We start from the raw sequence: 12,905 nt of genomic DNA, 5'->3' as shown, positions 1-12,905 counted from the left end.
CATCTCCGAGCGTAAACAGCGTGTGTAGTTTTTATATACAATAGAATAGTCCGAGTGCGCGTAAGTGGTTCCGGAGGACTAATATATTCAACTAAAGAGGAATTGCAACTGCTTTAACGATGGATTCTGGACCAGCTAAAAGGTACAAAAAAGATTCCAGCAACATTGGTTTGATGCTGACTACTCTTTAAAGGTTTGGTTGCAAACTGTTTCCACGGACGAGTCAAAATGCTTCTGCAAAGCCTGCAACAAAGTCTTCGATTGCGGGCTGTCAGAAATACGCAGGCACTCGTTTACAAAGCTGCATACTAAAAATATGCAGCAAATGTGTAGTAATAATACTGGAGGTATCGGTTCTACCACAACCGGAGAAGAACCGTTACCAACAGAAAACCAAACCGAGAAGTTCGTCGCGTCTTCTTCTTCATCGACACTCGATGAAAAAATAAAAATAGCGGAGATAAAATATGCCGCTTTTTTCGCCGAACATAATGTTCCCCTTTCGGTCGCGTCTGATTCCCTTCATCTCATGCAAGACATAGGCAAGGAGCCTAAAGTGTTACAAGTCATGAAAATCAGTTGCAGTAAATGTAGTAAAGTTATTACCAATGTTTTAGGCGTTCGCGAAAGGGAACGCATTATTGACAGTGTACGGCATACTAAATTTTCAGTTTACGAGGATGAAACCTCGGATTCGACAAACGATAAATGGCTCACCCTAGCGGTTAAGTATGTTGAACCATGCCGTTTGTCAATTAGAACCGAATTGTTACAATTAATTCATCTGGATGCCAGCGATTGTTCAGCAGAAAAGATTTTCAAATCTTTCGAAAATCAGTTCCTGAAAATGCAAATTTCTTTGCAAAATATCGCAGTCCTTAGTTGTAACAATGCCTCGGTAATGACGGGTAGATATTCTTCATTCAAGTCCAAGTTACTTGAAAAACATTCCAATGCCGTAACATTGCCATGTGTATGCCATTTTGTAGCATTGGCAGCAAGTACTGCTTATGCTACAATTCCCGACGAATGTGACAAATTGCTCCGAGGCGTCGCTTCTTACATAAACAGCAGCCCTAAACGAGCTACTATTTTCCGTCAATTTCAGGAGAGCTTCGAGAATTCTCCTGTAAAAGTTCTCAAATTCTCTGATACACGTTGGCTTATAAGGCACCAATGTGTTCAGAGATTTTTATTTATCTGGGACGATTTAGTCCGATTTTTCTCAGAGCAAAAATTTTCTGAAAAGTCGAAAGCTGCTACAGAATTTGTCTTCTCTTAGCAGATGTGACATTAAAGGGTATTTCTATTTTATGGAATTTACCCTCAATATTTTAAATTCTTTCAATGCCTTGTTCCAAAAAAACGAAACAATGGTTCAGGAGTTACAGCCCTCTTCAGTCAGGCTACTCCTACTTTTTTTAAATAAATTTTTAAAGCCGACTCCTCTAAGGCACATTGATTTAATTAGACAGGTCGATTTTTCTTTACCATGCAATCAAGTTTCGCTTAATGAGGTGAATCTTGGTCCCGAGTGCACAGATTTTTTGGAAGAGGCAACTTAAAACGGAATATCGGAAGTTGAGGTACGCTCCTTCCGCGAAAATTGCTTACGGTTTTACGTTACCGTAAGTAATGAAATTCGGAATCGTCTTCCTCATGACGATATTTTTCTTAAACAGTTGACTGTTTTTACACCAGTCAATGTTTTGTTCAGCAGCGACAGAGTTTCCACTTTTGCTGATGTTGCTGCTGTTGCTCGATAATTCGGAATTTCTAGTACCGATGAACTACAAAAAGAATGGAAACTTTTGTATAACGGTACAACGCAAGCCCAAAAAGATGACTGGGCAAAAATGATCTTCGACGACATGTGGGCAGACATTTGCAAATTAGAAACTCCCGAAAAAATATCTCTCTTTCCGTACCTCAAATCTCTAGTAAACACAGTCAGATGTCTGCCCCACTCTAATGCAACTGCAGAACGAATATTTTCTATGCTGCCCGATGTTAAATCAAGAAAAAGAAATAAAATAGGAGCCGATCTCCTAGATTCAATCTGTATAGTGCGCACATCCTTAAAAGCTAGGCATGAGACTAGTCGCACCATGTCTGTCGATGACCGACATCTAGAGTTGATGTCAGTGCAGCATTTGTATAAAAATTTGACGCGTTTAGAAACCTTTAAACAGTTGACTCTAAACGCTGTCAAAAATAGATAATTCGTCCAATTCTATGTGTACCATTGATGGACGGAATTCGAAGTTTTTAAACAGTTGCAATTGCCATAAACATGGTCGTTCATATCAGATTTGTCACCTATCCTTTCATCAGAAAAATGTCAAAAAGGTAACTTATTACAATTATATTTATAATTTGTTTTAATGTATCAGAATTACAATTTTAATTGTGTTTGTTTTTTATGCATGAACCGCCCATTTGTCACATCGATAAACTGTTTTTAGATTTGACAAATGAGCGGTTTATGTCTAATGCTACAAAAGAGAAAGGACTGAACGTGGACGAATCAGTTAAAGCAGTTTTAGGTAAATTACAGAATATTTAAAACAAGTTTACTGTAACATTAATATTTGTTACTATATTATTAAAATTTTGATTATGATTTCAATTATATATTTCTCTTTTTTTATAGGCTACTGAGCAAGGTATAGGAAGTTTTCGGAGATACCAATATTCATTCTCGAATTAGGACTCCGGAACATTAAAAAAAAAAAAGATAAGTTTATAGTAACATTAATACTTTGCTCTATATTTCTAGAATTGCAAACAAGATTTTAATTGTGTTTACTTTTTCTTTACATATATGTAGAGCAACAGAAGTAGTTTTTGCAATGTGTGTGAATCAGTTGAAACTTTTAGTAATCCAAGGATTTTCTCCCGAAACTTGAACGTCAAATTATATAAAATTAAGAAAAAAAAAGATAAGTTAATGGATAATTCTGATTTCAGTTTATTTTTATCGTGAAGTCATAACGTAAAACTATTGGGGTTAATTAAAACCTGCAGTATTGGGATGTGAAGAGTGTTAACCTAGTCGCGAGTAGCTGCTCAGGTTACCGACTGATGACGGCGACGGCGATTCATTATGCCTTCTTCTCTGCCTCTGCTCGAGGGCTTTCACCTCTGGCAACGTGGCAACGTGGCAACGTGAAACATGCAACTATGAAACGTTGCCTGAAAGCAACGAGTAACACGGATCGGATAGCTTGTGTTGCGCGTCAATGGAAGCAAAGCAAGAGAGACGCCGAATAAAGAGTCATAGTGAGGGAACCGTCGAGCGATCGCCGCCCACAATTCTGAGACCACTAGGCATACTCTCTGTCTCGTGCGGACCGTCATAGGTGCTTATCAGCTCGATGGCCCGCAAACCCTCTCGCGAGATTGCTTTTCGCGATATGGTCGCCTGGCGGTCGCGGTGTAAACTAGTGCCGCGCTTCGTGAGTCATGCAGCGTAAGGTTACGGGCTGTCGTTTCTGAGGCGACGACGTGATCCGTCGTGTGGTGGGTGGCTTCGATTTCCAGTAAACAGGAACTTCAATCGTTTCGGAGATTCAGTAGTAGATTGAAGCTGGTGCTAATTTGAAGATTGTTTGTATTAAGGTGAGGTGTTATGGGGGGGCCGAGGTGTCGCCTGTTGTTATGAAGTAATGTTTTAACTTTCTGGAGTAGTCTCTAGTAACGAAATTTTATGTGACATGTGGGTATTGTACAAGTTGAGAAATTTAAAAAAATAGATGGTGTTGGGGTATATAAATTTATTTCTTTACCTGCTTGTAGATTATTTTTTACAGTTACAACATTGCTATATTAGATTTTCAATCTCCCTGTCTCTTGCTTGTAAACGGAATCTATGAATTTTTTTTTGAGATTTCACCCATCCAATCCTCCTACAATGCCAAGCACAAGAATTTAATCTTCTATCAAAACATTGCTAATATTGTAGTCCCAACAAATATCACTTTTAATCTTACTTCTACCACTACAGTGTATCTCCCATTAAAAATAATTTTGACGTTATTTGCACATTGCTTATGCTACAGTTAGTAGCTTACTTGACCAAGAAATACTTGGTGAGCCCTTTTGTAAAGCAATCCAATCATTATAAACACAGGGTTACTACAAAAGAAGTAGTAGACACTTAATACTTTATACAAACCAAACTATTATAGATATACACAAATAGATATTTTACGTGGTTTTGTAGTCAATGTCTTTAAATTTATATTAACCGGTTATAGATGCTCTATATGTGCACCGAAGGTGCAAATGTCAATGCGATAGTTCATTTCGATAGGAGTGACGAACTCATGACCCGCAGGACCGTTCGTTACCTACAGACCGTAGGAGACGATCGCGGTGGAGAAAAAATTCGTCGCCCCTGACTATCATTATTGTTACAAGAGGATTGTGTTATCATTATTTATGACTAAACTTCTTTACAAAAGAGCCCAGAAAGTATTTCTAAGTCAAGTAAGTTACTAACTGTAGCATAAGCAATGATTTTTGTAAATTGATTTCTAATAAAAATGAATACCTACTTCATAGAATGAAACATGATTTTCATGTAGCAGGTGCAAGTAGCGTAAAAATATTTTGAATCGTAGATGCACTGTAACGGTAGAAATAAGATTAAAAATGATATTTGTTGGGACTATAATATTAACAATGTTTTGATAGAAAATTAAATTCTTGCGCTTGGCGTTTTCCAATGCTTTTAATAGATTTGTTTGCCCTAATATCTTAAATTGATTTTTTCAAATGATACGTACTTTGTGGGAAATTGGTTTCTGTAGGGTAGATTTTTCAAGGAGGCACACATACTTGGCGTGCTTTTATTTACCTTCTTAAGATTTTCTGGGAAAATTAATATCTTGTCGGCATGGCTTTTTCAATAATGACAGCTACACAGAGGCGAGGCATAGAGTCTAGTACGCTTGAAATAGTGTCAGGTAGGATTTTATTATATTCGTCCGTTATATTTTTAAATAATTCTGTTTTGTTTCTATTTAACCTTTTTCGAACCACGTTTTATCTCCTATTACAAATGCTCAATCAGGTTTACGTACAGGGATTGAGCTGACAATTTTGAAACTTTTATTCTTTTAGAGAGCAACCATTCTTTGGCGGCCCTTGAGGTGTTTGGGACATTATCATGTTGGAAAATCTAGTTTTTCCCCATTTTTGTTTCTGTATAGTGTAATAAACTGTTATCTAATATGGGCACATTAAGCCGTTCATTACTCCCTTTGTACAAACCATTAAGTTCCCTCCACCATGTTTAACAGTAGGAATTTGATACCTTATATCATATCTTTTACCAATTGGACGTTGTACGTATTGTCTGATATCCTTTCAGAACAAATTAAATTTTGTTTCATCGGAAAATGCGTTCATCAAAAAAATTTAAGTACTCCTTTGCGAATCTCAAACGAGCCTTTTGATTTTTTTTACTGATTAAATCCTGCCGAAAAGACCCACATCCTGTAAACGTCGTGTTACAGTACTGCGACCAACATTAGTAACTCCTTATTCATGTAATTCACGAGTAATTTCAGAAGCAGTCTTGTTAGGATCTGCTACAGTCTTTCGTTTGATGACGTGATTAACCCTTGTTGTAGTTTTCGGTGGTCTTCCACTTCATGATAAATTAGTCAGGCAATATCCTGCATTATATTTTGCAATAATATCACTAACCGTGGATTTTCTGATTGAAAACAGAGCACCAATGTAGATATCCCAGCATGTGAAAACATAATCACTTTTTGTCGGGTTTTAATAGTCTTTCAACTCGTGTTATCGCTTTGATTTCGTATTAATAACTGACATTGGTGTTTCTGCATGTAAACATTCAGATACAATGTGTTTAATCCTCGGACGGCGAACGCTGCATCGAAAATGACCTTGGGTCCGCTACCTTTGCACATAAATGTAAAACAATTCGCTGTTCGAGGGTTAATCAGGAAGAGACATCGTATACATTAGTAAACAAAAGTGGCCGGGAACTTTTAAATACGCTAGCTGAACAATTTTCTAAGTAAGTTGTTACAAAATAGGAAACAAAGTGTGTTTATTGTTCTATTGCCTTTCATTTGTCATATCCTTACATATAATAATGATCAAAGTACTATTAAATGTTGCTTTTTAAATATTGAATGAAAAATCTATGTGGTCGGAACCTTTTGCACATATGTATAATAATAATTTGCACAATTTGATAGGTCAGCAGTGAAAGTTTGGAACAACAAAAGATGGGAGGTAGTCAAGTCTCCATGGCAATGGATTTGCATATTCCAAATAAAGGTCCAGTTACACTAAAAGTAAAGGACAGATCAGATATTGCAAAACGACCTCAACTACTTCGTCAGACAAAGGTTGAATACGTTGAAGAGGTTGATGAGACGATACGATCTCCAACGAACCGTGGTTATTCGCCTAAGCTTTCAGGTCACTTATCATGAAAGAAGATACGGTAGCTAGGTATAAAGCAAAACGACATAGGTCACATTACTAAAAAATTTGAGTTTATGTTTTAATTGATATATATGATTAATGAATGAAATTATAATGAGATTCGAGTCAATAATATAGAATTAAGATTCAGATCTTCAAACATCAATATTTCAAACACAAATTTGATTTATATTGTTTTGCTTTACAATCACAGAATATTCTGAAAACAAATAACAGGAAATAAGCAAATTAAAAAATAGTTACTCTTCCTGTCCTACAGGCGTCTACTGTAAGTATCCAGATGATTTTGTACCAAAAAAAAGGAACTCGATAGATATAAAATTGCTCGAAGAATTGACAGCGTCGAGGGATCTTACTAAAATATCCCCCAGAGACTTCCGTAAGATTTCCTCGCCAAACTTTCATAAAATGTCGTTCGATAAAGTTGGGAGTGAACGCAGAATGGAAAGATCAATGGGACATCGTAAAGCTAGTCTCGACTTTAGAAGAAGTCCAGACTTTCCTAAAGGAGATTATAGGTAATATTACAAAATTTATTGGAGACTGCAAGTAACAATCCTTCTACAATTTCTGGCGAAAAATAAGACAAGCTGCAGATGTCTAGTAGAAGTTGAATTTAATTTATACTGAGTTTTTCGTTTTTCTTGGATTCCTTATCCATATCTTGGAAGCCTTATCCATATCTTAACAATTAATCCTTAATGTTTTGTTACTTTTACCGATACCGATATCATAAAAGTAATACGTTATTACAAGTATAATTTACAATAATTGATTTACCTTATAACTATGACGGTAGCGAGTAACGAAGACCTAATAGCTCGGCGTTAGGAGACTTACAGAGGTTTTCACTCGTGGTTTTACGTTACGTGACACTGACTATGAACGGGCGAAATATTCCTTACTTGAATTTTGGTAAAAGAATCGGCGCGAGACAAAGGTTACGGCAGGTTTTAAAAGAGTTGATTGGAATTTTGTTCGAATGGTGAAGCCGAATGACCTGCCGTAATTGATGCTTACTCTGGCGAAGTCTCTTTTTAAAATGCGAATTATATACTAAGTCGGTCATCCACACACGTTTGACATCTGCACGGTTGGTGTAATGCTGAGGTTTTCAAAATACCAGGTTACAGGGACACTCGGTTTGAAGCAATACTTCTATTGAAATGTTATACGATATTAAGGTATGATTTAACCGGAACGTAACACTGGGATTCAGAGACTTTAAAAGTTATACTTAACGAAATTATGAACAACAAAATTAGTCTGATAGGAGCATCTAGAAAATATGGTATGCTAAGAAGCAGTTTATTTGACAAAGTAAAGCCTTTAAAACAAAATCAAGAAATGACACTACAAACTAAACTAGGCCGATTTACTAAAACTGTCACTATAGAATACGAAGATCAATTACTGTCACATAAAAGATCTAGCTAAACGTTGTCGCCGGTTAACAAACAAAGAATTTTCAAAATTGGCGTATGACTTATCAACGCAACTAAAGCTTCCCCATCGATTTAACATGGTAAAAGGAACAACTGGAAAACATTTCTATTATGATTTTTTACCTCGACATCCTGACATATCTTTAAGAAAGGTAAAGCCTACAAGTTTGATGCGAACTGCGAGTTTTAATATGCCACAAGTGCATCAATTGTTCAGTAATCTTAAATAGCTTATGGCTACATATAACTTTTTCGCTTCTAGTATTTACAACTGCGACGGAACTGGGATCAGTTGCGTTTATAATCACCAAAAAATGTAATCTATAATCTACGAAATCAACAAATCTATAAAATCAAATAGGAAAGCTCACTTTATCTGAGAGAGAAATATTAACATGTCTCAAAAATACATGTCAATATTTGAGGAACTAAATCTACACCCTAATTTAAGTAAAAAAATATCCTATGAGCAAGAGTCTTACGTACCTTAATTTTCGAGTTATAAGTGAAATAAGAAAACGCACACATGAGAAAAGGTGAGGGACGATTGATGGCGGCACATGTGCAGTATTAAAGTTTACGTGGAGGAGAAGATAAAAGAGGTATTAATTGTGTGTGGAAGACGGGGTGAGGTTAAAGTGACGGGTGAAAGTGCAGAGAAGGTGGGCAAGTAAAGACAGGTGAGGGGGTGCAGAGTGATAAGAAGGAGGCTCAAAAGAAATAACAACGCATAAGTGAGGTTAAGATGGAAGCAGCATTGGCTGTAGAGAAGAAGCATGGGAAAGGACGTCCATCAAAAGTGGAGAAGCTTGTGGAACGCAACCGACAGATGTCGCTGAAGAACTACACGATACACACCGATTATAACCTCAACTCTGAAAATTATACAAGCGGGATGAAAACAATGCGCACACCTATCAAAAAGTCAACTCAGAAAGAGACAGACGAAACGAATGAATTGGAAAATGAGGACTTAGAACAAGGAGAAGAGGAGAAGTTAATGAGAGAAGAATACGGGCTGGAACAGGAAGACATTGAAAGCAGAATATGCAAAAAACTTGAGGGAAGGTTAATAAAAGGGGTAGCGGGCGAACTAAGGAAAGAAGTGAGAGATTTAAAAGAAGGCCTGCAAGAATAGCTGAAACTAGAAATCAACAGAGTAGAAAGGGAAATAGAAATAAGAGAGGAGAAATGGTGAGAGGAGAAAAAATTAATAATAGGAAAAATTAAAGAACTAGAGAGGAAAGCAGAGGAGGAAGAGGACGAGTTAAAGGAATGGAAAACAGAGATGGAAACAAGAATTAAGAATGTAGAAGGAGAAAGTGGAATCACAGAATTAGATGAGAGAATGGCAGAGATGGAGTGGAAGGTAGAAATTAAAGACAGAAAAGAAAGAAGACAGAACATTATAATTAGAGGCAAAACAATGACAGGGGAAAATTTGACAGAAGAGGTGGAAAAATTTCTACAAGGAAAGATGAAAGTAAATGTACCGGTAATAATGGCTAACATAATTAGAAAAGGGAAAAATGGAGGACAGAAAATTATAGCAGAACTGGAAAACAGAGAAGCGAAAATGGAAGTAATGAAGGCAAAACATAATTTGAAAGGAAGCAAAATATTTGTGGACGATGACTTAACTAAAAAGGAACGAGATATACAAAGAACATTAAAAGAAATAGCAAGAGAAGAAGCAAGAAAAGGAAATAGTACCAAAGTCAAATACCAGAAACTAGAGATAAACGGTACATGGATGAAATGGAATGAAACAAAAGCTAAATTAGAAGCAGTAAATTTTTGGCAAACACCAAAAAAGGGGGAGGAAACCAAAAGATAAATTTGTTGATATGGAACATAGCAGGAGTAGGCACGGTCAATAAAGCATGGAAGGTTCTGGAAAAGTGCGATATAATTATATTACAAGAAACGTGGATGGAAACAAAAAATGAAGCAGCAATGATCAATAAGTTGGAAAAGTAAAAAAGGCTATGGAGAGACTGTTAGAGGATGGAATAAAGGAAGATGGGGAACTAATCATCGTTGGTGACTGGAATGCGAGAATAGGGGAGGAACATGCCAGGACAGAAATGGAGGAGGAAGAAAATTGGACAAGAAGATCAGAAGATAAGGTGGCAAATAAAGAAGGAGAGAAATTACTGGCGATATGCCAGGAGTTTGGACTTATGGTGCTAAATGGTAGAGAAAAGGGAGACGAAGAGGGAAATTTCACATATATAGGACCAAGAGGAACCTCAGTCGTAGACTATATCATTGTGAAAGAAGATGATGAAGAAAGCTCAATAATAAAGATCAAGGTGGAAAAACACGAAGAATCAGACCACTTGCCAATTATTATGACATTGGAGCAAGTGGAGGAAAAGCGAGAGCAGGATACAGAACAAAAAGGGCCAAAGTGGATATGGAAAGAAGAGAGGCGAGAAGAATTCCAGGAATGGCTAGCCAAAGAGTGGCAAAAATATGAAGAAACAGAGGAAACGAAGAAAATAGAGGATAAGATGAATAACCTCACAACAATAATAAAGAAGGCAGCAGATAAGGCAAAGATGAGAAAGGAAACTACAAGAAGAGGATCGTGGTACAACAAAGAATGCAAAGAGGAAAGAAAAAAAGTATTAAAGCTACTGAAGAAGTATTGCACCTCAAGAAAACCAGAGGTCAGAATAAAACTAGTTGAGGCAAGAAAAAACTTAAAAAAGAAATACAAACAGAAAGTTCAGGAATGGAGAAACAATAATAATTGGAATAGGGTGGAACAAAGCAGGGATATAGTAAGATTGTGGAAAGTGATAAAAACGTTCAGGCAGAAGAATAAGAGAATGGCTGGAGAAATTAACAAAAATAAAATGGTAGAACACTTCGTAAGGATGCTGAACGGAAGTACACAACAAGAGGAGAATAGAGAAGAAGAGAGCACACGAGAGCAAGACGAAAAGGAAGAGGAGGAGACAGAAGAAGAGCGGGAATTAAATGAAGACATAGAAGTGGAAGAAGTGATAAAAGTAATTAGCAAAATGAAAAACGGAAAAACGCCGGGCGAGGATGGATTGATAGTGGAATTCTTCAAGGCACTAACTATGGAAATAGGTACAGAATGGGTAACTAGGTTAAATGAGCTATGGAGAAAAGGTAAAATCTGCAAAAATTGGGAGATAGCTAGAATTTAACCAATACTCAAAGCAGGCACCGAAAATGAAGTGACAAATTACAGAGGCATCTCACTGCTGAACGTAGGATATAAAATTCTGGCAGCGATAATGGCAAAAAGACTAAACACATGGATAGAAAAGAAAGGAATACTCTTAGAAAGCCAAGCAGGATTTACGGACGGGAGATCAGCTAGAGATTACTGCTTTGTACTAAATTCGATCATAAATAAAAAATTAAAAGAAAAAAAGGTAAACTATACGCGGCATTCATCGATTTTAAAGCAGCTTTCGACAGTATAAACAGAGAAAAAATGTTTGAAAAGCTAGGGAAAAGGGGAATCAAAGGCAAAATGATGAGAATGATAAAAGAGATCTACGGAAAGACTAGAAATAGTGTTATAACGAGCGAGGGTATTTCGGAAAATTTTGTGACAACGAAAGGAGTGCGACAAGGATACCCGTTGAGTCCAACCTTGTTTAATTTGAGGTGAATGACGTGGAGATTAATAATTAAACACTATGTACCTATCACTAATATTTATTTATACTATTTACAAGATGATTCAAATAGAATCTATGAAAAGTAATGTTACTTTTCATGAACCGACCCTTGCGTTAAGGGCAGCGCAGTCGAATCGTTTGGTGTTTGACTCTCGAAAGGCAACGACGGAATGCCCACTCTGGTCCACAATCCTTGTCTCCGTAAGGAAAAACCATGTCGTAAACCAGAGTGAGACTTTCCAGACCCGAGAAACAATTTTTACGCAAACATCTTGACTGATCCTTGCACATGGCTGCAAGCACTTCAAGGCCCAAGGCCTTTCCTTTAGCAATTCGTAGGCCCTAAATGGCTAACAGCCGTGCGCGTTCGCTCGACCCAACTACCTGGTCGAGTACGCCACAGTACCCCCTTACCAGTGGTAACGTTACTGATAGAAAAAAAACTGCCGGATTGTCAAAATTATACGTATTTTGCTAAACACATATATAAACTTACGCACTACATTAAAACTACACTTAATTGTATTTAACTAAACTATACTTAATTAAATCCGGCTTGAAAACGATCAGGGAAACGTATTTTTCTTCCCGAACGCGTAGTAAATCTATCGTTATTATCTATTACCATACTCGACGGCTGTACGGGTACATCGGATACATCAACATCATTGCCATTTCCTATTGGAAAAGTGACTTCCCTTTCATTCAGCGATTCAATATCATCCGCCACCACGAATGCTGGCTTAAGATGATCTATCGATACTCGGACCTTTCTATCATTGATCCGAATAACAAAATCTTTATCTCGTCTCTCAACCACTTCATAAGGACCATCATACGGTGGTTGTGACGAACCTCTAACTGCGTCATGTCGAAGGAAAACGTACGGCGAAGAAAAGAGTTCCTTAAAAACGAAAGGTTTTCTCGATCCGTGCCAGGTAGTCAAACACGGCTTGATGTCACTAACGCGTCGCTTGAGACGTGCAACATACTCGGAATTTGCCACGGAATTGCCAGATACAAAAAACTCCGCAGGTAGACGGATACCTGTCCCGTAAACCATCTCCGCGGCCGTTGCCTTCAAATCGTCCTTGATAGCCGTTCGAATGCCTAATAGAACGATGGGTAAAATTTCCACCCAATTACTAGTATCATGGCATTTTATTGAAGCCTTCAATTGACGATGCAGGCGTTCCACCATCCCATTCGCTTGTGGATGGTAAGCTGTCGTCCGAATATGCTTTGTACCTAGCAATCGACATAATTTCGCGAACAGAGTGGATTTAAATTGACGTCCTTG

General features: G+C 37.3%; 1 protein-coding gene across 1 annotated transcript in view; it reads left to right on the top strand.

The window, feature by feature from the left end:
- LOC143179115 (uncharacterized) overlaps window positions 1-12,905 on the top strand; it is a 64,329-nt gene that overhangs the window by 35,027 nt on the left and 16,397 nt on the right. Inside the window, exons 6-7 of the mRNA XM_076378165.1 lie at window positions 6,240-6,465; window positions 6,752-7,010. Of these exons, the coding sequence (XP_076234280.1) occupies window positions 6,240-6,465; window positions 6,752-7,010 (485 nt within the window). The remainder of the gene's footprint in view (window positions 1-6,239; window positions 6,466-6,751; window positions 7,011-12,905) is intronic.

This window comes from Calliopsis andreniformis, chromosome 5 (assembly GCF_051401765.1).
Source record: "Calliopsis andreniformis isolate RMS-2024a chromosome 5, iyCalAndr_principal, whole genome shotgun sequence".
NCBI classification, from domain to species: Eukaryota; Metazoa; Arthropoda; class Insecta; order Hymenoptera; family Andrenidae; genus Calliopsis; species Calliopsis andreniformis.
Note: the sequence above shows the minus strand (reverse complement) of the source record. Positions and strands in the feature narration are given on the sequence as shown.